This window comes from Podarcis bocagei (genome assembly GCF_964188305.1).
Source record: "Podarcis bocagei genome assembly, chromosome: Z".
NCBI lineage: Eukaryota > Metazoa > Chordata > Lepidosauria > Squamata > Lacertidae > Podarcis > Podarcis bocagei.
The window spans coordinates 11,824,400-11,848,558 of record NC_138140.1 but is presented as its reverse complement, the minus strand read 5'-3'; the positions used below and the strand labels follow the sequence as shown (position 1 = coordinate 11,848,558).

The window sequence follows — 24,159 nt, the reverse complement described above, 5'->3', positions numbered from 1 at the left end:
TATATGGGGTTTCTCTCGTTTGGTTTTTAGGATAACTAATCTTACAAAGTTTGCGTTTCAAATAATTGTAAAAACAGGTCACGCCCGTTTACTCTGAATTAAAGCTGCCTTGAATATAATGGGACTTTCCCTTCAAAATTAGAGAGATTCGAGGTCGGAGTGTAACTACGTTTCAGATCAGATGTAATAATAACGGTGGTGATGCTGATAGGGCAATCTTTAACATACTTACAAGTAAGCAAATTCCATAGTGATTCAGTTGGAAGTCGCGTCAAAGTAAACAGGCTGCAAAATTAGGAAAGGGGTTTATAGATTACTGGGTGTGTCGGGTTTTTCAAACTTTCTTCAAAGAAAGGGGTTGATTTTTCATGCGAATTTACTGCGTTATTTCAGATGTCTTGGAAATATTTAGCTGCACTTATTCGATCCTTAAATATAAGCCTCTTAAAATGTTTTTGAGACCTCTGAAACAATAAGGGATTCCACGCGTTCAAAGGAGAAACGCTGGTGGTTCCTTCCTGGTTCCTGTTGCTGCTTTTGCAGTTTTTAAAGTGAAATTTCAACGTCGAGGAATGAGAGCTGTTCAATTGATTTCGTAGTTGGGTTTTATATTTTGAAGAAAATGTGTTGAGTTACAGCGGGAACATTTTGGGTGATCATGTAAATTTTGTTTTAAGAAATCATTAGATTAATACCTCTTCTTCTTTTCGGACAGTTACTCGGTGTTAGAAATTTTATCGGGAAGGGGTGAAGGGCTATGTACCGCTCAAAATAAGCTGTATGTATAACCTTTTCGAAACAAACTTGAAAACGAGTGTACTCAGTCCAACCCAATAAAGGTGTTTTATAGAGCGCAATCTTATGCCTAGTTACTCAGGAGTAACTTTCACTATCTCCAGTAAACCTTCCTCTCTAGGTTTCAGATCGCACCCGAAAAGTCCTGTTGATTATTCACCCCTTGAAATAAACGGGGACATCAAATAAGCTGAATTTTGCTTGATCACTAACCTCCATCATTCCCATTCTGTGTCTGTAAATATACATATTCTCTGAAGGTTATGTTAGGATATGGGTGATTGAGCTTTAAATCTTTGACATTTTATATAACATTATTCGTCTCCCAAGGGCCCGATCGAACCAATTAAGAGCGCTCTACTTCCAGCCTATTTCAATGGGGAAGAAAACTTACGCGCCAAACTTTTTAAGAAAGACACATACATTTAACAGTGTCCTCTATTCATGTTAACAGCCCATATTCTGTAATCCACTTTTAGCAATATCTGGAGTACAAATGGTTAAAAAATATATTCAGGGGGGCACGCAGGATCAGGCACTTTTGAAGCACAGTCCATTTCAGCGGGGATATTTAGATATCATTCTTGCTTCAATTCATTTTAAATTATTGTTTTGGAGCTCTGCGAGGCGGGTGGATGGAGCCCAGAAGGTTACAGGCTTATCTGACCGCGATTCCCGCAAACATCCGGGCTTTCTAACAGCCCCCCCCCCACTCCCCGCTTGATTTCAAGAACTAGATAAGCAGGTGCTGAAATTTTCCCCATTAGGAAACGGGATTTTAAAATGCCTTTATATCCTGCCTAAATTAACCAACTGACCCAAAGCATTTTTCAACCTGCCATCCCCTCGAACGTCCCTGCTCCTCAAAGTTGTGCCTCCCTTCCCCCCGTCAATTTTTTTTTTTATTCTATTATCTAAAAGTCCGTGCTTGCATCAAGCTAGCCTTGCTATGCGGGTGCCTCTCTTGATATACTAGGAAAGTATTCCCAGGAAGTGCACAGAACCGTAGCTCAGCGGCAGAACATTTTCTCTGCACGCAAAAAGTCCCAGGTTCAGTCCCCAGGGACATCGCCAGGTTGGGCTGAGAATATTCCCTAGCCGCTGCCAGTCAGTGTCGACAGCACCGAGCTAGGTGGCAACTTCTTCCTAATTGATGGCTACGTGGTCTTTGGACATTACAGCTTTCCGAGAAGGCTTTGCCAGTATTGTGAGGAATCGGATGAAAACCTTCCGCACATCCTTGAGGAGCCTCTCTTATTTCCTGATTGGAGGGCAAATACACGCTCCCCTTTGATACGAGTTTGCAGGGGTGCTAACTGGAATAAAATATTGGTGGGGGGAGGTAAGCCCCGCCCCGCATAATCGATCACATGACACAGTGCACACACACCATGGGAATGCCCATCCACTTTGTGGGGGCCCGGACCCCTCAAATATTTTATTTTGGGGACCGAAGCCCCCGCGGCCCCTAGGAGTTGACTCCTATTATGCGTGTTTGGCAAAGCCGTGTGGAATTTCAAACCCGTCTCCGCGCGCCTTCGCGGAAACAAACCGTTTGTCAGAATGCGTCGCCTTCTGATTTCTAAGCAGACAATAAGTCGTTTCTCATTGGACTATATCATCCTGTGTACATTTATTTGGGAGGACTGTATTTTCCTTTGAAATTTACTTATGCGTATAATGGTTGGGGTGATAGTAACACGCTAGACTTGCAATATTTGATTGGAATTTGTTGCAATATCGTTTCTAACTTGTTTACTTTATTTGTTTCCGCTGTCACAAACTGAACTGGGCTGGGAATTAAGCATTTGATCTGATTTACTGTCGTGTTGTTTTACGAACACAGCAACATTTTTAACCGATTGAGCGTTTCAAATGGATGAACCGAATAGGTTTAATCAGTTTACTGTGGCCATCCGATCAGAGTGCCTCTGAGTAAGCTTGGTGAGGATTGCGCTGTTAGGTATAACAACCTGCCACTGGAAGTTACGTACTTTTGCATGGCTGCTGGTGGTGTTGATTTTTGTTTTGTTTTTATAAGGGCAGATCTCTGCCGCTAGGGGGTTACAGTCCAAATCCGACCAGGCTGGCATCGCTCCTTTAACACGGACTGGAAAAGGGGGCTGTGTGTCATGTCATCTTTGTTTAAAGGTGCCCTTCACGCTTTAAATATTTCAGTCGCATTGCACGCCCCTTTAAAAGACCAATAACCCACTCATCCACCCACACCTTAAAGGATAAACAATAACACCCACTCACTGTGGGGTATAACAGTACAAGGAAAAATGATCACACACTTCTCTAAATCTTCCAGATATGATACACACAAAGGAAATACAGAAGTCAGAGTTATAACGCTTTTAGCTGCCATGGATCTCGAAAAATGTTTGGTTCTTGTGTTTTGCTCGCCCTTGAAAATAATAAGAGATATAGGCCTGTTAGATCTGCATCTTATCATATCATATCATGTCATATCATCATCAGATTGTTCCCAGTGCTAGCCCTACTCAGAGCGAACCCACTGGAAATAATAGGCATGACTAACTTAAGGCCATTAATTTAAATGGGTCTACTCTAAGTAGAATTTTAAAAATTATTATTTTATTAATTTTTGTGGATACAATCCCATTATTTTTAGTAGTAGTAAGCAATAGCGTCACTTCATTTCTGCACCGCCTTTCCTCCCGAAGGAGCCCAGGGCGGTTAACAAAACTAAGAGAGATAAAATGCAACTGATAGAAACATTTAAAACGACATTATCTAAAGAAAGAATTGTTAAGCGGCACCAATTTACATCCAATAGCAGACCAAAAAGTGCTAATTATTGAGTTCCACAACAGTTAACTCCCCAAAGCCTTGAGGAACAAACGGGTCTCCAACCGATTCCGAAAAGATGTCAGCGATGCACATAAATGCAATTCCACAGGGATATGTTATATTATATACGCCCCGCCAGAGCTGATATAAGAGATGTTGGGGCTGTATAACACAATGCATATTATCTTGTTTTAGACAAGCGATTGTGGGGGAAACAAAGGACTTGGAAGACGGAATGCGGTCTCCAACCAAGAGCCCTGCTGGATCCTAAAGACCAGGGGTCAGCAACCTTTTTCAGCCGTGGGCCAGTCCACCGTCCCTCAGACCATGTGGTGGGCAGAACTATATTTTTTTTTGGGGGGGGGAAATGAACGAATTCCTATGCCCCACAAATAACCCAGAGATGCATTTTAAATAAAAGTACACATTCTACTCATGTAAAAACATGCTGATTCCCAGACCGTCTGTGGGCCGGGTTGAGCAGGCGATTGGGCCGCATCCGGCCACGGGCCTTAGGCTGCCTACCGCTGTTAAAGACGAATGCATTTCTTGATTATCTCAGTCTGCCACCGACTAAGCAGCGTGCTGGATCCCCACTCCAGAAAAGCTCCTGGAAGATTTAAAAGGTAAAAGCGAAGGGCGAGGTGAAGTCAGATGGGGACCCGATCCCAGCCGAAGGGAGGGAGACTCATTTCAGGGGGAAAGATAGCGGTACAAACCCAGAGAAGTCTACTCAGAAGTTAACCCCCTACTGCGTTCAAGGGGACCTGCTCACAGGTAAACACGGACAGGGGTAAAGCTTTGAACACCCGCCTAGACTGCTTCATTTTGGCTGGGATACTGTCTTAAGTAGTTTACCACCATGATTTTTCATTGCTATGTATTTATCAGAGTAGTTGTAATGATTACAGCACATTGTAAGTAGCACAGTGGTTTCAAGTTTTCACATAACGTAGTCCAATCAATGTTACTTTTATACCAAAGTGTGCAAGATTAACAGTTCCAGTCCGGCCAATAGCATAGCAGAAGAGCACCCGCCTTGCGTGCTGAAGGTCACAGGCTGGAGCCAGGCATCTCTTGGAATGGCTGGGGGAAACCTGGTCAGAAACCATGGGCGTAGCCAATATTTTTGTTGTGTGTGGGGGAACGGGACTTTGTTAGGGGGTGCAGAACCGACGTGATTGGTCAGTTAGTTAAGCATTTTCTATTCTTCTATTTCCGCCCCCCTTGGCTTTGCCCATGTCAGAAACCCTGGAGAGCTTCTGCCAGTCATTGTAGACAAATACTGGGTTAGTTGGACCAAGGCTTTGACTAGGTGTAAGGCGGCTTCATCTGTGCCCGAAGTAAGGCAGCTTTTGAAGTCCCCAGAGATATCTGAACGTGCGTCTGCTCAGGGCCGGATCTAATATGAAACTAATGAAGCTTAAATCTTCAGGGCTCCTAATCCTGGAGAAGCCGCATAAGCGAGTTTAGTCCACATTGCACGGCTCAAATTGATTAATTTGTTGTTGCATATACTTCAACGATCCCAATTGTTGAACGCATCGGGATATGCGTTCGAGGGAAGGACAGGAACTTAGCGGCAGAGCACGTGCTTTGCACTTAGGTCCCAGGTTCAGTGGAATCTCCTGGTGGGGCTGGGAAAGACTGAAACCTTAAACCCTGGAGAGCTAGATGGACCAAGGGTCAGCTGCCAGCTTCCTGTGCCCCTCTGGGTGGCGAGAGGTTCCAGGGACTTAGAGAGCGGCGGGGCTGGGGTGCTGTACTCCTTTGAAAAGGGATCTGGCAAGGTGAGGATTGGGAGGTGGAAGCGGCTTTTGCTTGCAAGACTTGGGTGTTGGGGGGCGGGGGAGTCCAGCGGTTAAGAGGCTGAGCTGTTAAAAGTGGGTGATCATGCGATTAAAACTCTGGCTCAGGACTTGGTGACCCTTATGCAAGCCGCTAGTCCTAAAACTCCCATCTTCACTATTAATAATACTGTGCTGCTGCAAGGATTGCTGAAATGATTTTTAAAAAATATATCTGCAGTGTTTGTTGTTGTTGCTAATCTGCCTATCTCCTACACACACACTCCGTTCCTATCCACTAAGAACTCCAGTTTCAGTATCTGAATTTGAGATACTGGGTTATTTTATTTATCACATTTTTAAACAAAGCCCTGCCTTTCATCCAAGGAGCTCAGGGTGAAGTCCACGTTCTCTCCTACCCATTTTGTCCTCCTTAGAGCCCTGTGAGGTAGGTTATGTTGAGAGTGACTGACAAAAGTTCATCATGAGAGAGATTCCATTCTGGTTCCGCGCTCTAGCCACTAGGTACAGACAGAGAACGATCCCCCCGCTCAGCCAGATATCCTCCTCTCTTTAGCTTGAACCGAGCTTCAAGAGTCTAGCAGCGACGAGCTTGCTTTGGGGGAAGAAATTGGAGCTCAGAAAGGCTGCATTGAGGCGCATTGACCAGAAGAGGGCAGAGTGCACACAAGGCGCAAATGCGGTCGATAGTTGGAGAAGGCACAGAAGCTCGAGCCTTTTGTCAACCACTGTTAGGACGCAGGCCAGCTTTAGGCTGCGGGGTCGTTAAGTAAGGAAAGCTGCATAGCCAGACCCTGGGAGACTCCGTTATCTATTCGGGTGTGAGGGAAGATTCTGAAGCAGCCTTCACCGGCTGAGGTTGGCGTACAGTCCCTGCTTATCTCCACAGACAGCCTAGGCTAGCAACTACAAAGAGTAGGGCTGGGAAGCTATGGCCCTGCTGGACTACAAATCCCATCATCCCTGGTCATTGGCCGTGCTAGCTGGGGCTGGTAAGAGTCCAACACCATCTAGGGGGCTGCAAGTTCCTCTGTCCTGGGCTAAAGCATGGGGGGACTGTTGCCAAATACTATGGCAAATCTTCCTCTCACCACCTTTGCACAGGGGAATACAGAAAGCTGCCTTAAAGTGAGTCGGGTCCACGTAGTATTGACTGCCGCTGGTTCTATGGGGTTTCAGACTCAGAGGTCTCACCCTACCTGGAGGCACCGGGAATCGAACCAGGGGTGTTCTGCATTCAAGGCAGCAAACTGTCTCACTGAGCTGCAGCCCTTGCAGCCATGAAAGGCTGCAAAGTACGACCCAGTTAGTGAAAACTGCGTTTGAATAGGTACGTAGGAATGAGCTGGCTGCGGATTAAAGGAGATAGTGACAAATGGGAGATTTTTATATTTAGAAAAAAGGTACACGCCTCTCCCCAAATCAAGCAACTGATAAAGACAGTTCCAGAGTGTAACAGAAAGTAAAATTGTAATAAATTAGGGAATGCGGAAGGAGTAAACCAGATTCTCTCCAGTTTTGAATGGAACCATTTTGTATGGAATTTAAAACTCCCATGCCCAAACAAGAAAATATTGATTCAATTGGACTCCGAGAGTTAAAGTTCCAAGGGAAGGGGGTTTCTTCCTTTCCTTTCCTTTCCTTTCCTTTCCTTTCCTTTCCTTTCCTTTCCTTTATCTTTTCCTTTTCCTTTTCGTTTCTTTTCTCTTTCATTTCCCTTCCTTTCTGGGCTGCATGTTAGGAAGCCTGTTCACATTTGGGCATAATCCAAAGTGTGATTTTCAAATCCAGCCATGTTGCACAATTGGATTTCTCTGCCATCTTCCAGGCACAAAACCCATTTAGTTTAGAAAGTTGCTTTTTGAAAGGGTACTTAAAAGAAAGAAACAGATAAATAAAACACATAACTGTTCATTCTGTTGATGAATCAGAAGCCTTTGGTGTTAATCTTTTGTTAAATTCAGCATCTTTACATCTCTCTCCCTATAAAACCCTGAGCTCCATAACAGGCAATGTAGGTGAAGGGTTCTCAGTTTTGGAAATTACTCTATTCATTTTCGGTTGTTGTTTTTTAATCCCTTGGCAATTTTTGGTTGGAAAAGATGGGGTAGATAAATAAAATTAAATGTCTTCTTGTCCACCTCTGACACCAGAGATCCCCCTCCCCAAAAAAACTTTGGTGTGTGAAATATGTTAACAATAAGCCCTAATTAGAGAATCGCTCCTCTCCGTGGCCTGAATGAACCTCCTAAAATCTACTAGCTGCCTTGCTGTGATCATTTAGCCATGACAAAAGAAAAAAAAAAAGGAGAGGTGCAAAATTGCATTTTAGGCTACATTTAAAGCACCGCACCAAATAATCATGGGAACTGTAGTTCGCCCCCTCATAGAGTTACAGTTCCCCATACCCTTAAGAAACTACCTCCCCCCCCCCCGGATTCTTTGGGGGGATGCTTTAAATGTACTGAATCTACAAAAATGTGTATGAATACTGAACATCTGTGATAGTACAGGGTGATGTACTGAATGGAGAAATGAATGACTTGCCTTCCCGCACAAGGTCATGGTGGTAGTTGCAGTGCACATTAAGGCTGTGAACCTGTGCATGTCTGTCTACTCAGAAGAAAGTCCCACTGAGTTTCATGGCACTTAGTCCAGGGAAGTAGGTTGCAGCCTAAGGAACTGCAGTAAACTCAAAAGAGATTTACTTTTGGGTGAGCTCGCTGAGGCTGCAATTCCATGCACTCTTCACAGAAGTCTTATGAACAAGGGAGAACTTTATTCCCAGGGGTCAAAGTATTGGATCCAGGTATCGGGCAGAGAGAAAAGCTGAGGTGTGTGTGAATGAGTGGGAAGGAGAAACGAGTGGAATTGTTAAAAGTTTTGAAAGTTTCCTCTGGAACATTCTCTCTTTCCTTTGGGGAAAGTGGAAATCAGGGATTGGGAACCTGTGACCCTCCAGACCTTGGTGGAGCGCATTTCCAGTTATCCATGACCATAGGGCAGTAGTGTCCAAACTTTTTTCAAAGAGGGCCAGATTTGATGAAGTGAAGGGCGGTGAGGGCCAACCAAAGGACCGACCAAAGTTGTCGACCCTTTTTTAGGGTTGAAGTTGTTGAGGAATGGGGATCCTAAACCCCAGACCACGAATTGGTAGACTTCAAGGTGGAGGGAGGAGGCTCCAGCCAGGCAATATGGCAGCACTTCCTGCAAAACTGGATGGTTTTTTGGGGGGTAGACTGCAATTGGCTTCTATCATTGCTGTTGAGATCGGTGGTTGCATTGCAATGAGGTTTTCAAGAGGCTAGGCCTGGCCTTGAGGAATGTTCACTGGGAAGTAAATCTCTGGGTCCTAATTCAGAAGTGCTTTGATCTAATCGCGGGGTGTAGGCATGGGCTGCAGCAAGGAATTGAAAACGATTTCAGGTCTAAAGTTGTGTGCTGAATGTTATACAAGCGATCAGATATACAGTAAGCCATTCACCTCTCCGGGGATAGCCTAAGACGTTTCTGCACCTGAGGCTAACTACAAAATGGTGCCACTCCTCTCCAGGGCAAGGAAAGATCTGAACAAGGAACAAGGGGTATGAAAGGAACAAGGGGTATGAAAATTTAAACTGGGAACAAGGGGTGAGTGCAGATCAAATAAACCTTATCCACAGAGATCGTTGCGAGGGAAAGGGGGCTTGCTTTGAATCACATCAGATGGGTGCAGGCAGCGTAGGAGACTCCAGAGGGTAGCCCCCGCCATTTCCTCACTAGGGTTGGGAGGTGAAAGGCAGCACCTCCTATTCTCGGAGAGGCTGCGTGGAGGGAGCGGTGCAGCCGTCGCTGCCACTGCGAACCGTGTTTATGGAAGACAATCTTACTCAGCTACGACTGATTGCCAAAGAAGAAGGTGATATTCCTTGGGTGCCGGATCTGCTTGCCTCTGTGGATCCTGCCACCTGAGGCGGTCACATCTCCTTGCCTCATGGATGGACCGGGCAGGCCCTGTATCCCCCCCCCCCCGTCTTTTCCTTTAGCCTCTTACCTCTAAATCTATGACGACTTTTACGGAGTTCCTGGTTTTATTTTATTTATTTTTAAGGATGTAGGGGAAACAGGAATAAGGGTTTCTAATCTACACGCCGGTAGAGAAAGCGAGGTAATTTATCCAGCATTCACATGCGGCAGTGAGACGCGTCTTGGTTGTGAGCTAGGTGCTGCGCAGAAATACCCCACCACCACGCTCAAATGAGGCGCTTAAATTTCGAGGAAGAAATGGAATGGCTTCCATTAAGATTCGAGGACTTAGGAATTTCCCTTCTTTTCCTGCTCTTGCAGAATAAAACCAGAGAATAGGGCCAAGTCGAAAACCCCTCACCGCACTGACCTGTCTTCCATAGTTTTATTTCCTACAGGAGCCTTGACTTCAAACGCGCCCAGGATCGCATCGCAATTGTCTTTCTTTAAGTTCCGCTGTCTCTTTCTAGAAGGAAACCCCAGGGGATGTCAACCTCAGCAACCCAAGGGGCACCCCTAGCTGTTTATCTGGAAACAACCTCCTATTGATCTCAGAGAGTGGCTTCTCCGAGTAAACAGGAGCCGAAGCTCTGCTTGACCCTTTCCGCAACACACTGCCTCTTAGCGTAGGTGTCTCCGAATGAAACGGGGGCTTCCTTCCGAGTAACACCTCTGACATCTTCCTTGAACACTCGCGCGCGCGGTTTTCTATGGTGCTTACTCCATTCCAAGTTAAGGTTGAAAAAGTGAGTGCTGGCACTAAATTCAATGAGGGCGATAATAAATAAGAATTATCATCGCCACCATCATACTAACTTTCAAGTAAAGGCTTGAGCATTGGGGCTTCTGTTCTCCGACAGTCCTTTAACCCTAATAATAACAATAGTAGTAGTAGTAGTAGTAATAGTAGTAGTAGTAGTAGCAGCAGCTTGGGATCCTAATACACGCAAACAGTTTTGCACTTAAATTTCGCATCAGCTCTTAAGGGTTCTGCACCGTCTTCTTTCCCCGTCTGCGCATCCTCTCCTTTGAAGCCCAAGTCCGAATCAAGAAGATGAATTTTAGAGCTTTTTTGAGTGCCCGTTTCTAGGTGCGGCGGGTGTCCCCCTCCCCTCACTGCCATCCCACGCTCAATACACACCTCCTCCCTGCACCTCTGATCTTTTGGTAGTCACTGGAAGACTTTTTTAAAAAAGGGTGAAAATTGCTACGGTGACTAATAGGTATTTCTAAGAGCAAAGGTTTCTCCGGAGAGTGGGTTAGGACTCCCCACAGTCTGTGGAAGTGGGCTGCGAAGCAGGAGGTGGCATATTCCTCCTCATAGCCGTTCCAGCGGTTTCTCCAGCCGCTGTTCGTTCTCTGCACAATCTCCTCCGTGTCTGGCAAACTCACCATCACGGATCTTCTAATTCTGGACTTTTTCTTCGTAATTTCACGAGATAATTGGGTCTAAATCCAGAATTGTTTGCATTGGGAGGAGCGGCGGGAGGCGGGGAGAGAGGTTTTATTCCAGGGAAAACATCAGTTTTAATTAAAGCGAGCCGGGTTTGCTGTCGGATTTCGAGCGGAATCGCCTCCTGAAATCTAAAGAGCTCTTGATTCCTATTATTATTTTAGCTTGATCTCAAAATTAAATAATCACAGCATTCCGCACATACGTACACACTGACTACAAAGAAACAGGCCTGTGGCAGAAGATAGGACGTGTATATATATATATATATATATATATATATATATATATATATATTCAATCAAATAAACTTTTTAAAAAATAAGGAAGAAAATGACCTAAAAAGAAAACTTTCCAAAATGAGATAAACATCCATGGACAGTTTCCTTCAGTGATACAATTTAGGCAAAACCGGAAGGGAAAAAATATATACTCAAAGGAAGGCACAGAAAGCCCTTTAATTTAAATATCAAATAACTTTCAATGCATTTTCATTCCTCTTTTTTATTCCATCATTTTTTTCCTGAAAAGTTTGCCCCCTGATCCTAATCCAAGAAATATTGTGCATTTTAAGAAACCTCAGCGGGAAAATAATTTCCCATATCTTCAGAGAGTTAATTGAAACAATCATTTTTTTTAAAAAAAAACAAAACAAGTTCACCAGAAGTGGAGTGTGCTTGTGTGTATTTAAACCAACCAACTGGCTGCATCTCATGGTAGCCTGATTTGTGAGAAAATATTTCAGAATAGGGTAAGGAGAAAATAATGCTCTCACAGACACCAGAAAGTGGCAAATGATATTGAATTAATGTTTACAACTATTCCCGTCCTTTTGCTGAGGTGCAAGTTATTGTTGCTGAGGCTAGTATATGAAACGGTTACCCCTACGTTGTCGGGATTGATGCAACACCATACGTACAAACACACACACACACACTTTTTAACGTGCGGGTCAATACAAGGCGGAGGAATTAAAGACATTTGTAATTTCTGTATCCCGCCTCACACCCACAATCCATTCATTAATCTCAATTTCTCCTTTTCGTTCCCTTATTGGAATGGAAACCGACAGGACCGCCGAAATGTTAAGAACGGAAGGTTTCTCTCAAATATTCCTGGCTGGGGTCTATCCTTGATTACTGGCAGTGCGTAATTGTCCGCCCGGGTCCCCAATACAATGGAACCATCATCTGTTTCCGCTCTTGTGCGCCAGGGCGCAAAAGTAGACACAAAGGAAAGGCCCAACTGGGGGCGCCCCAAAGCGGGTTTCAGAGCGTGCTTATCCCCTAAAAGAAATCCCACCAGTTCGACCCTTTCCATAAAATCACACTTGCCTGTATCCCCTATCCCCACTATACGCGGCAGAGCAGAACCCGCCTTTTCCACCAGAGCGCTGCTGTGCGCCTAGGTTTGACAACCACTTGGAAACAGGCCAGCAAGCGGTCCCAAAATTGAAGGGGAGATGAGAGGCATTTCTAGACATGACTCCCCTGGCAGCGGCTGAAGCCCCCCTCCACGCCCATCTCTTCTTCATCATCAGCATTCAAGTTCATAGAGGGGGTGCGTAAAGGCACTTAATTTTCTGCGCGCGCTGGACAGAGGCTCGCCGGACACACTCTCTCTCTCTGCGTGTGTGTGTTTGTTTTGAGAGAGAGATCATGGAAGAAAACCGAACTGTGCGTGAGATTTTAAAGGGTTATCTCCCCTCCCTCTCCAAACACAACCGGGTGAATCATATCTGCGTCCACATCATACATTTAAAGCGCGTTTAAATTCACACAAACCCCCACGCTGAATGCTGGGAACCGTACTTTTTACAGACCTACACTTCCCAGAACACTTAAATAACTCAGCTCTCAGGGTTCTTTGGGCCAAGGGTGAAAATGTGATTCAAATGTACTTTAAATATATGGCGCTGTACAGGACGCAAGCTTCCTTTTGGGTTACCGGGAACGATCAGACCCCGCTATTTGGGATCTGAGAAATAGAAGCATGTATTACTTCCTCTGTCTGTCTGTTTCTCTCTCTCTCTCTCTCTCTCTCTCTCTCTCTCTCTCTCTCTCTCTCTCTCTGTGTGTGTGTGTGTGTGTGTGTGTGTGTGTTGTCCACCAGCTCCTTATCTTTCTCCCGGGGCCTCTCGCCAGGTGCAAACGCGGCCGTCCCTTTCTTTTATGCCCCAGACAACAAAACAGAAAAGCCTGGTGGGTGTCAGGAACAAGGGCTTCTATGGGAGGGAGGAGGAGAATTGGGGGGGGGGGAGAGATAGGAGACGGGGCGGATGTAACCGCATCCAGCCCCCTGCGCCCGCTTGCCAACGCCGGTGCCATGCTATAGTAAGATCAGCCCTGGTGGCACAGCCGGCGGCCAGCTTGCACGCTTGACACCTCTCCCTGTGATCTGCCTCTCCAGCTACTACCCCTACCCTTCCCACACTCCCGGACCCAATCCAGCCACAGCATTCCTTCCCCACCCTTCCCACCTCGTATCCCCGGATAGCACGCAGGTGGCAGCGTCCCGGAAGAAGGGGACCCTGGAACTAAAAACCTCAAACGAGCCCCGGAAGGTCCCAAGAAGACGCCGAGGTACCTACCTCCCAGCCGGGCGTGAAGGGGGCCCGCCGGCTTCTGCAGGCTTCCACCGTTGGGGCTGGGTGGGAGGCATTTGGGGCGCAGGGTCATTCTGCCTAAGATGGGTGGCGTGCCAGCAACTTTGCTTTCCTCCCCATTCAATCAGCCCCGTTCAGCAAGTTCCTAGATCTCATGAATTCCTTCCACCGGCCGATTGGCAAATCCGCCACCCAATGTCCAGCCCTTCCTCAGTTTCTTTTTCCAACTTTTCTGTAAGTTGATTGTCTTTATTTCCTTTCCTTTATTTCATCATCCCGTCCACTCACGGACACTAAGTGTTCCAGGATGCCAGCAGCCCCCTCCCTTCCCTACCGACCCCTCCATCCTCTCTATCCTCTCACTACAAACTGGTTACCTGGGCAAACTCCGCTTCTAATCTACACCTGGCTGGAATCCTTTCCCATCATGATCCAGGGTGGAATGGGAGCGGAAAAAAAGAAAGAGGGGGGCTTGCTTTTCTTTCCCTCCCATCTTACTTTCTTCTCTCTCCCCCCTTTATTTATTTTAATCGTCTCTCTCCCCCCGTCCCCCCCCCCGCCGCGAGTAAGCGACGGCACTATTTGACGTCGAGGAAAACCGCCTCACCGCGGCGCAGGGATATTAGGAGCACCAATTGGGAGTTCAAATGTCAGCAAGTCCCCCCCCCCGCTTTTTGGAAAAGGGAGGGGGAGGAGGAGGTGGCGGTGGTGAGGCGGCTGGCGGGGTGGGTGTGTTCCTCCGCCGCCGTTTTTTTCCTCAGCTTCTAAACGGAGCGTCTCCTGGCTCGGGACTCTTGCATGGCACTGTGGCGTGGAAGCGCTCCGGGGGAGAGCTTCTGCCCGCGATTGCATGCCGTGCCGGGGATCCCCTTGCTCCGGGGAGGGCCTCGCCGCCCCCTCCGGCCCGAGAAGGGCTCAGGAGGCGCCCCCTAGCCTACAGGTGACCCACCCTGCCTCTCTGGTGTCGGGGCGCGATGCTCTGACTGCCGATGGGCGCCCGGCTTGTCTCGGCAGCGCTCGCCTCCTCTGCCCCGCGACGCAGCGGTCCTGATCCCGGCAGGAGCGGACACTAACCGCCTCCTCCCCCTTCTCCCGCTTCGCCTCCGCAGCCAGCCTTCGCCCCATGGACGTAGCGACGGGCCCCGAGTCGCTGGAAAGCTGTTTCAACCGGGGCTCCACTGACTGCTCCAAGATGCTGGACGGAATTAAAATGGAGGATCACCCGCTGCGATCGGGTCCCGCAACTTTAGGAGTCTTGCTAGGTGAGTCGACTTCGCTTCCACCGCGCAATGTTCAACTGCCCTCCGCTAAAAAAGAGGAAAAGCCTAGAATACTAGTTTATTCGGGGAAAGTCCCGGGCCCCCGATCCTGAGTTTGCTGTACTCTTGCTTAAAATACTGCACTTGGAAACAAACCGGTGCTGTCAGGACGGCAAGCGGCGAAGGCTTCCCGTGTAAACGCGGAGTCCTGTAAGTCGTTTTCAGGCCGATCCTAGAAAAGACATCGATTTGCCTCTAAGGGGCTGAAGGGGTCTTGTCTTTATTTAATGCCCTGTGTGGGATTGTGACACGATCTGGCTTGATTTAAAAAAATGCTACTATTATTAATAATGATTTTAAATATAGCCACTTTTCTTTGACAATCTGAGGCTAGGATTTAGATTTCCCCGCCTTGATATATTTATTTTATTCGCGGAGGGGGTGCTAGGTGTACATAATGTGGCTGTAACATGCTTTTTTAAGACTCGTATTTGTTACAAAGGGATATATAAATAAATCTCAAGTTGCAAAACTTTGAACCGAAGATGCCGCCGGCCAACTTCAAGAAGGGGGGGGGAGGCGCTACTTTTAAGATGCCTTTGCCAATCTTCCGACTGAATAATCCTTTTGAGACTGAAAGATACACGCATCTGCAGCTTTGTGTTCACGCACGTCGGAATGGGGATTTGCCACAACCCAAGCGAAGTCCCTGCTCTGATTTAGCTTTGTTGCTTCACTAAAACACAGACACACAGAAGATTAATTTACACTCTTCCTTCCCCATCCCCCAAATATCAACCCGTAGGACAAAAATCAATTCCCTACCCCTTTTAACAATGTTCCAGAACACATTCGATTTTACTTGAGTCATCTTGGAAAATGAACCAACAGCACTGAACCCTCTGTTTCAATTTATTTTTTATGTCCCTTGTTTCTCTTTGAAATATAATGTTCTCTTGCATTTTGAAGCAAGTTGTATTGGATTGTCTCTGCTGGGACTTGCAGAGTATGGAACTGAGGCTTCAAAAAGAAAAAAGGAGAAACTTCCAAATGGGACAGGGGTCCCCTCGCATCTCCTGACTGCATAACACTCCTGTTTACTTAATTACACCCCCCTCCCGTCACCACTTTTTGTAGTTTGTGTTGATCTGTGGACTGAAGGCACTCCTTTAGCTTGCAACCCCACTGACCTGGGAGTAAGCGCCACTGAATTCAGTAGGACTTCCTTCCAAGTAGGTCAGGTAAGGATTTCAGTCTGAGCCGACGAAAGTTTGATGCCGTAATCAATCAATTATCCTTTAAGGTGCTCCAAGTATCTGTTTCTGCTTTTCTAATCGCAGTAATACCATATAGCAAAACAAATGTCTATACATTTAGCAAAAGAGGAAAGAAAGGATCCAAGCAGCATGTTGGATTATTCTCAATTTTAACTTCCTAACAGTTGGCCGGGTAATACTTTTGATTGATTCCCCCCCCCCCCCAATCCGCCGCTTTTGCTAATCCTGGGGCTAGGATTTGATTCCCCCCACCCCCACGCATACACACTTGAATCAACATCATCATTATTTTAATGACACACACACAGAGTATTAATATTAGGTAATATTAGTACATATAAACGCTGCTTTTAATACCAAAGCAAGCTGATGAATTATGGCATTCTAGGACTGTGGGAATCTATTGCAAGGACACAGACACGTGCTTTCGCTTGCATTCGTGAACAAGTCAGTTGTATATTAAAACGTGTGTGTAAATATCCTCACCACCGTCATTCCCAGCTTCGGACGCAATCCTGTACACCTCGCTCCGCACTGCACAAGCCAGCCCAGCGTGAAAAACAGAATGATTAAAAATAGAATTCGGAACCGCGCTGCACTATAGAAAGTGAAGGGTTCGTTTTTGTTTGCTTTTGCTCTTAACACGCAAAGGCCCAGTTGCGACCCTGGGTTTAGGGATTGTTAAACTCAGTGGCGCTTACTTCCGAGTAATCAGATGCTCGTCTCTCACTGTGCCACTCCTTTCCCCTCAAACACCCTCTTGCAGCAACAACGAGCCACCCAAATAGCAAATAAAATTTGGCCGCGTAAACGCCGTACATGTGAAGAATGCTTTTTCTATGCTAGGAACTGTACCTCGGTGAGGCGTAAACTACAGTTCCCATAATTCTTTTTATGTGGGGCGGGGCGGTTTGGAATGTGATTTAAATGTGTTTTAAAACAGTGAGAAACAACGTCTTGGCAACCCAAAGAGTAGGTGAATAAAAAAATTAAAAAGCAACACTTTTAATAGCAGTCTTTGCTCTTGCCTGAGACTCTTGCTCTTGTGAACGTGACTGCGATTGTGTAACGATGTTGACATGGTCCTTTGTGAAAGCTGCACCATCCATTTGGGCCCCTTCCTCCCCCGCCCCGCCCCCACCCCTCCGAACCGTAAATTGTTAAAGGTGCTGGGAACTGTAGCTCTGTGAATGGGAAACTACAGTTCCCATTATTCTTGGTGTGTGTGAACACGCTTTCAATGTATTCTTTTCTTCTTCTTCCAAAATTCACTCCATCTTTTACATTCTCTCTCTCTCTCTGCTACTTCGTCTCCCCACCCCTTCCTTCCCTTCCTCTCCAGGGTCAGACTGTCAGCACCAGGCGGTCTGCGAAGGGTGCCAGCGGCCCATCTCGGACCGCTTCCTGATGCGCGTCAACGAATCCTCTTGGCACGAAGAGTGTCTCCAGTGCGCCGTGTGTCAACAAGCGCTGACCACCAGCTGCTACTTTCGGGACCGCAAGCTTTATTGCAAGCAAGACTACCAACAGTAAGTGGGCGCAGCCACCCTCCAAATTAGCTCTCTCCTTTTGCACGTCGGAACAGTATGTGCACGACCATGCAAAGCAACGTGTTTTCCGATCTAAGCAAGCATTTTTTTTAAAAAACAATCCCAATACAATCTTGTTTATGCTAGTACTTATTTGGGGCGGGGGTACCATTCTCAGTTCTGGGGTGCACCTAATTAAACCTGGCTTTGGAAGATAGTGTCAAGCAATCGAAGTTAAAGGTCATTCGACCCACAATCTCCGCGCGCCTTCCACTTTTCTTTAGAACCTTTGTCGCACCATTGGGAGAAGTTCTATCCTTGCGTCAGAGGGATGTCTGTGGGGTTTTTTTTGGGGGGGGGGCGGTGATACTAGGAACGCGAGGCGCCGGCTCTTGCTCTTTCCAGTGCAGGAGTTTCTTTCGATAACTTTCAGCTAAGTCTGTGGCCGATCAGAAAAGCGAGTGTGTCTTGGCTTAGTTAGTGATCTGAATCACTAAGATAAGGATTAGGTTGCGGAGACATCCCTAGCATCGTTTCCCATTTGAGGTCCGAAATTGGTTTGACTTCGAAGTGAACCCTTTTTGTAATAAAGATGAATTTCCCTTCCCACGTTTTGTAACAACCTTCCTTTCTAACGGGTCCCACTATGCTCAGCTGAGACACACTCCCAAATTTACAACGTCGATCCATGAAAATACGCCCCCCCCCCTTTAAAGATTTAGTCATTTTAACTGAGTCTTGGGTTGGAATAGATTCCACCTTCCCTTTCATTGAGCAATTAATAAATTTAAATTGTTGCAACCAAATTTGATTTTGCGCCACGCTTTTCTTGGGAGTAAATCCCTCTGAATTCGACCCCACTGACTCTAGAGCGGGTCATCCCCCTCGTTATTTCTTTATAACGACATTTGCAAAGGAAATAACCCCTAATTTTTCCACACAAACACCTATTTTGCTTTTTACTTCTTGATTTTAATTTTCCTGCGGCCTCTTTTGAAGATGCAGAAACGTTGAATGGCTACTTGTTTGTCTTGCAGAATGGAATAATATTTGTTTTCCGATTACCTACTTTATTAAAAAATAAAAAATGCATATAAACAACACTCGCTTTAAAAAAATTCCAGTGGTGGGAAATTTTATACCAGTAATTAAAAACCAAACGATGTTTGCAAAGTCCCTTCCTTAAATAATATTACTGATTTGATGATTGGGGGTTGGGCTTCAGAATTTAAAGTTTGCGTGCATATATTCCATTACTGTAAGATTAGCTAAACTACTTTGGTGGGAACTCGGTGGAAGGAGATATTGTAAAATACTGAAAGTGGGTGAGAAAATCTAGCAAAACATTTCTAACAAATCCTGATTTTGTGGTTGGGAGTAATTTAAAGACTGGAAGTATTCTTTTTTCCCATTTGGAAGCGGGGAGGGGAGATAATTATATATAATGATTATCTGCTAAGAGATCGTGCAATATAGTATGATATCGAAATACTGAGGAAGTTTGTGCCTATGTGTTTGTATGTACGTATGTGTGTTTATATGTGTGTGTGTGTGCGCGCGCATAGGCGCCAACTCTAAGGGGCCTAGACGCCTTCGCCCCCCGAAAAATATTTAGGAGCGCCGGCCCCCCCAATATTTTATTCAAGTTGGTGCCACCGTATATGTTTCTGTGTCCGTATTGTATTTATATAGACATTGTGTCACAAATCAGATTAAGTGACATTTAGGCTGTCCTTTTGCATACTTACCTCAGAAGAAGCTCCAGCAGCACACGCTGCAATTTACTCCCGAGTAAACTGACTTGCCGGTTATTCCAGAGGGCTTTTCGGACAGGGAGCGGTTGGGGGCTGGAGATAATGGGGGAAAGGTGGCAAGCGTGTCTTTGGGTGTGGAGAAGTTTTCTTAGTTTCAAGATCGGAGAATAAGAGAAGAGATACTGAAAGGCAGGGAGCGTCATTTTTCCTCACCGCCCCTTTTATAAGAGGTGAACACACAATATACCCCTCCGAGGTAGATGAGAGAACAAAGGCATAGACGATTTACTCACTAAGATTTCTTAATAAAACAACCCCAATATTTTACTGAATTTTACTGATTTTACAATACTGCATTTATTTTCTTAGTTTTTTTTAAGCCCCATCATGTTACATAGGGCTGCAAATCCAAGTCTGCAATCCTATCCACGTTTACCTGAGAGTAAGTCCCATTTGAAACAGTCGCACTTACTTCTGAGTAAGCAGGAGTAGGCTCGCTCTCATTACCCGGGATTGTAAAGGGGTCTTAATTTGAAAAAAAAACTGGCCAAAGTCGGGTCCGCCTCACGGAAACCAACCGGGCTAATCCGGATTCAAAATGAGAACGCTTTGAAGCGCCAGCATCATTTGATTCGCCCAGTTGAGTTCTGCCGGGCCGGAGCCTGAAGGCGATCGTGGACTGCGAGTCGGAACAATTCGGATTAAATCCAGTTCAGACTTCATTCATTGAATTTTCAGAGAGATAGGCTTTGCAACCCTTCGGCTGAAGCAGAGGCGAGTCCTGCAGACTTCGGTTAAAATAAAATAAGAATCAAAACGGACTCGGAGCAAACTTTGGGCTTTGCAAACAGCGCGGTTGAAACCGGCGCGAGCTTTGCTCAAGACGGGTAGAAAGTGAAAGAGAAGCGGGTGGTTCCACTGGGGGAACCAGCCCTGCTGCCTCTGAGCACCTCCGGGCAAGACAAGCCGCTACAAGGGCCGGCCCCGGCTTCATAGCTCCTTCCTCCCAGCTGCTGTCGTAGGCCCGGCTAACAGCGGCTGCCTCCCTGCTTTAGAGAGCGGCAGCAACGGCGGGTCTCCAGCGCCCAGCAATCCCCCAACACAGAGGCTCTAGTCCGCTCTCTCCTTCTCCCTTCTTTTTCTCCTCCAGAGTTGCCTCCAACTACAGTAAGTCCTACTCAGAGAAGACTCATTGGAATGAATGGGGCTCAGCTAATCATGCCCATCAATTTCAATTGCTCTATTCTGAGTAGGGCTAACAATTGAATGCGCGCGCACCGTTTTCTTCTTTTCACTGGCCTTTCGCTTTCATTTTCATTCAAGGTTTTCTATCCCATCACTTTTTGTTTCCCCCGGTGTGTGTGTGTGTGTGTGTGTGTGTGTGTGTGGCAGATAGCCCTGTTCCCGGGAGGGGGGCGTCCTGGGCTGCGTAGACACCATGCACTTAAAGCACACTCCCCCAACCCCAAGAATCAAGGGAGCCATAGTTCACCCTTCACAGAGCTATAGTTTCCAGCACCCTTTAAAACTACAGTTCCCAGGATTATTGGAGGGGGCGTGAGTTTCATTGACAGGTCCAAACGGTGCAGCCCTTTCCACGTCTACTCGGAAGTGAGCCTCAATGGGGCTTATTACCAGACAGGTAAGTCGTGTTAGAACTGCAGCCTTTTGAATGCGTTTGGTCTGTCCACGAAAGCGCACGTGCCAAAATTAAACCAGGTAGTCGAAGGCACAACCAGTGGTTTTCTCATTATTTTCCATTTTTTAGGAAAAGTAAAGTAAAATAAACACTCTCTTCAGAGAAAAGAGAGGCCAAGCCATGAGTGCTACTCTCAACACGGGGGGTGGCTGTGGTTATTAGCCCCGGAGAGAAGTCACCATTCTCCCCCGACGGCCAACTCCGTAGGTCACCCTCTCGGGCGGGTGTCTCTTCGAAGCAACCCAGGAGAAGCACTTCGAGGAAACGGCCTTCCCGTTTTGTTTTGTTTTTCCAGCACAGGCGAGTACTCTGGACGCTTAGCGTCTGCCGGAGCGCCCGTTGGCTGTCTGATCGCGTCTCTCTCCAGCTAGGGCAAAGGGCCGGTCGCCTTCCGAGGGGGCTCTCTGGCACTGCCCGTGAGCGCGCAGACACGCTCGCCCGGGAATTTGGACTGCGAAAAGGCTTAGCAGCACAGTGACGAAGGAAAACGGATAATATCGAGAAGCAGGGACCTCAAGTAACCCAAGCCCGTAAGGCCTTGAGACGGGCTCGGAAAGAGAAGCCGTCTATTTTTCCTTTACGCACCGGCCAAAAATGGCTGGGCCGGAAAAGAAAATACCGGCGGACCCAGGGCGCAGCAGCTGGCGCTTCTCTTCTGGGCCCCACCAAGTTCTATGGGGAGCCTCAGACTCCCACCCTCGTCCCTGCCTGCCAGGTCCGGGCTGCGAGTCTTGAGCGCCTCGTTCAAAATAAACGGCGTCCGTAGAGAGGAGCGCACGGTTCTCCCGCTTCTAGGCCTCGCGTGGAGAGTTGGCGGTGAAGGCCGCGACTCCTTTCTGCCTTAGGGGAATGAGGGGACGGGGAGGCTAAGATTTTGGAGCCGAGGATTGGGAAGTCGGTGGGGAAGAGTGGCAGCACCTCCGCGAAGGGCCACCTTTAGGGGTGAAGCCACAATCTGTTTGCTCCCCCTATTGAAATGGACTCTTCGTCTTAAGGTAGCCTTATATGCATAGCGATAAATTTAATGGATGCCCCTGAATATTGAGAATTGTAGTTTGAGGGTACTGGGAATTGTAACTGTGACGTGTAACCGTTTATCTGTATGCACCTTAAAGAAAAGTGAGCAAAGAAGGTTCTCAGAAAACGAATATCACATTTAACTCAACCAAATGGACTTACCGGTACATTAGCTTGGGTCTGCACTTCATAAAACTAGAAGTAATTTCATCCATCTTTACATAAAGCACACACACACAATTGTATAACACAGGAGAGAATCGTAACACCTTTCCTGAAACTGCTGGGGGTTAAAACCACGGAATCAAGAGGCAACCTGCCTGGCTGTGAAACTAGAACTTGCTTTTTGAAAATTTATGGAAGGTGGTGATGGAAACGTGTCAAACTATTGCATTTTGGGCTTGAGGGATAAGGTCCTAGTCCTCATGGCAGTAAGGGCAAAAATCTTCCGAACTGTCTGAAAAATATGGCTTTAAAGACTAGGATAGCTTCAGTCTTGGTGTTTCAGGCCTCACTCCCCAATCCCAGGGTCAAGGCAAAGTATCCCATATTGTAGTATACTGGTTTTACAGGTGAGTAAATAAGAGAGAAACCAAGAGATGAAATTAGCTGGGTTTGGTCTTGAAACACAGACCCTCTGAGCAGACAGATAAAGGGTAGTAGTGAAACCCGTTAAAATACTTGAGCTATCATTTCAGGAGTGCAGTTTCAGCTTCTGAGTACCTGTACAAGCAATTAAGTGTATGTGTGTGTGAAACCAAAAAGGTACAAATACCCCCTTTATGTTCCATCCACAGTTACATGGCCAAAACAGTTATATATTTTTCAGAATGTATGTTGTGATCCTTTTCATGGCCTAAGAACTTTATTGCTACTAGTGCACAGCAGACCTGTCTTTGTCTGCCTGCCTGCCTGTTTCTCTGTCCATGTATCATCTACCTGTGCAAAGGTGACACTTTTAAGGCTCCTTACTTGAAGTGAAGATGACTTCCTTATTTTAAAGTAATTATAGATGAATTGGGTGGAGAGGATGATGCTTCTGAGATTACATTTCTTTTGACTTGAAGTGTGTGAGTTGGGTGGGGGGGGGGAGAGAGACTCCTTTTATTTAGCAATTCTCTCTGCAAGTTAAGGCTCTAAATTCAACTACAAATACTCAGCAAGAACCGGGTGCTGTGACTCTTCCAGAAGCAAAGCAAATAGTTATACCTGGAAAGTCACTATGACTATGTGAAGTCAATGGATAGCTCTTTTTAAATCATCGCCCTCTTAGTTGTTGTTTTTTGCTTCAGTTTGTAATCTCCTTGGGGCAGAGATCTTGTTGTTCTGTCAAGTGCCCTGTATTAGGATGAAGCCTTAAAGCTCAAAATATGAGCAATTGTCTTTCTTGGACATCTCATATCATTCGTTCCATGCACAATCTGTATGTCGGGGTGTAGGTTGTTGGGGTCTTTTTTTTTTTTGCCTTGGAGCTGATTTTCTCCCCCCCCCCGTTTTCTTTCTCTTTCCCTCTCTTCCACTTCACGCTTGTCACTAAAATTTAGGACCCTCTTTGTGCCCAGAGTGGGGTAGAACATGCTCCCTTCAATCGTCGCGACATAATAGGACTCCACAAGTAGTCTAGGAGCTGACAAAAGGCGACATCTCTTGTTGTACATCACCTTTTGTCTAACGTTCAGAAGGTTCCCCCAAAGATCCTGAAGTGAAGCTTGGTTGGGTGGGGGGAGGAAAGCTATGTGCATTTCATAGCGACAGCCCCAAAATCCCTCACCATGGAAACTGTGTAGTAATCTGTTAACGAGACATGCGATGTATAAATATTGCCAGAGTTGTATGGTTGGAGATTAATGTCCTTTTATTTCAGAGTGACACCCCAAATGTGTTATTTCAGATGGGTGCTTCTGTCCTGGACCTGTAAGCTAAAGAAAGTTTACACAGCATTGAAGTTCAGCTCTTAAGTGACATTTCCTTTAGCCCTACTGATTTGAATGGAACCCTGTTCTGAGAGTCTTAAGATATCTGACAGAATGCCTCAATTGTAAACAGAGAAGACACTTGGTATGTCAGTAATATATTTCCCACCCCCCGACCAAACCCTGTTGGTTTCAGGTCCGTGGCAGAATAATTATTTGTAGATTTCC

General features: G+C 46.3%; 1 protein-coding gene and 1 long non-coding RNA gene across 4 annotated transcripts in view; one reads left to right on the top strand and one right to left on the bottom strand.

Annotated features, from left to right (window-relative positions):
- Positions 1-13,847, bottom strand: part of LOC308579360 — a 37,449-nt gene extending 23,602 nt beyond the window's left edge. For both annotated transcript variants that reach the window (XR_014004441.1, XR_014004442.1), the window contains exon 1: positions 13,469-13,847. This is a non-coding gene — a long non-coding RNA (uncharacterized lncRNA). The remainder of the gene's footprint in view (positions 1-13,468) is intronic.
- Positions 13,848-14,268: 421 nt separating this feature from the next.
- Positions 14,269-24,159, top strand: part of LMX1B (LIM homeobox transcription factor 1 beta) — a 159,292-nt gene continuing 149,401 nt past the window's right edge. Inside the window, exons 1-2 of one of the 2 annotated variants that reach the window (XM_081180335.1) lie at positions 14,269-14,745; positions 17,362-17,548. In XM_081180335.1, coding sequence (XP_081036461.1) covers positions 14,607-14,745; positions 17,362-17,548 — 326 coding nt within the window. In that variant the 5' untranslated portion in view covers positions 14,269-14,606. The remainder of the gene's footprint in view (positions 14,746-17,361; positions 17,549-24,159) is intronic. The other variant, XM_081180334.1, reaches the window with a different exon arrangement.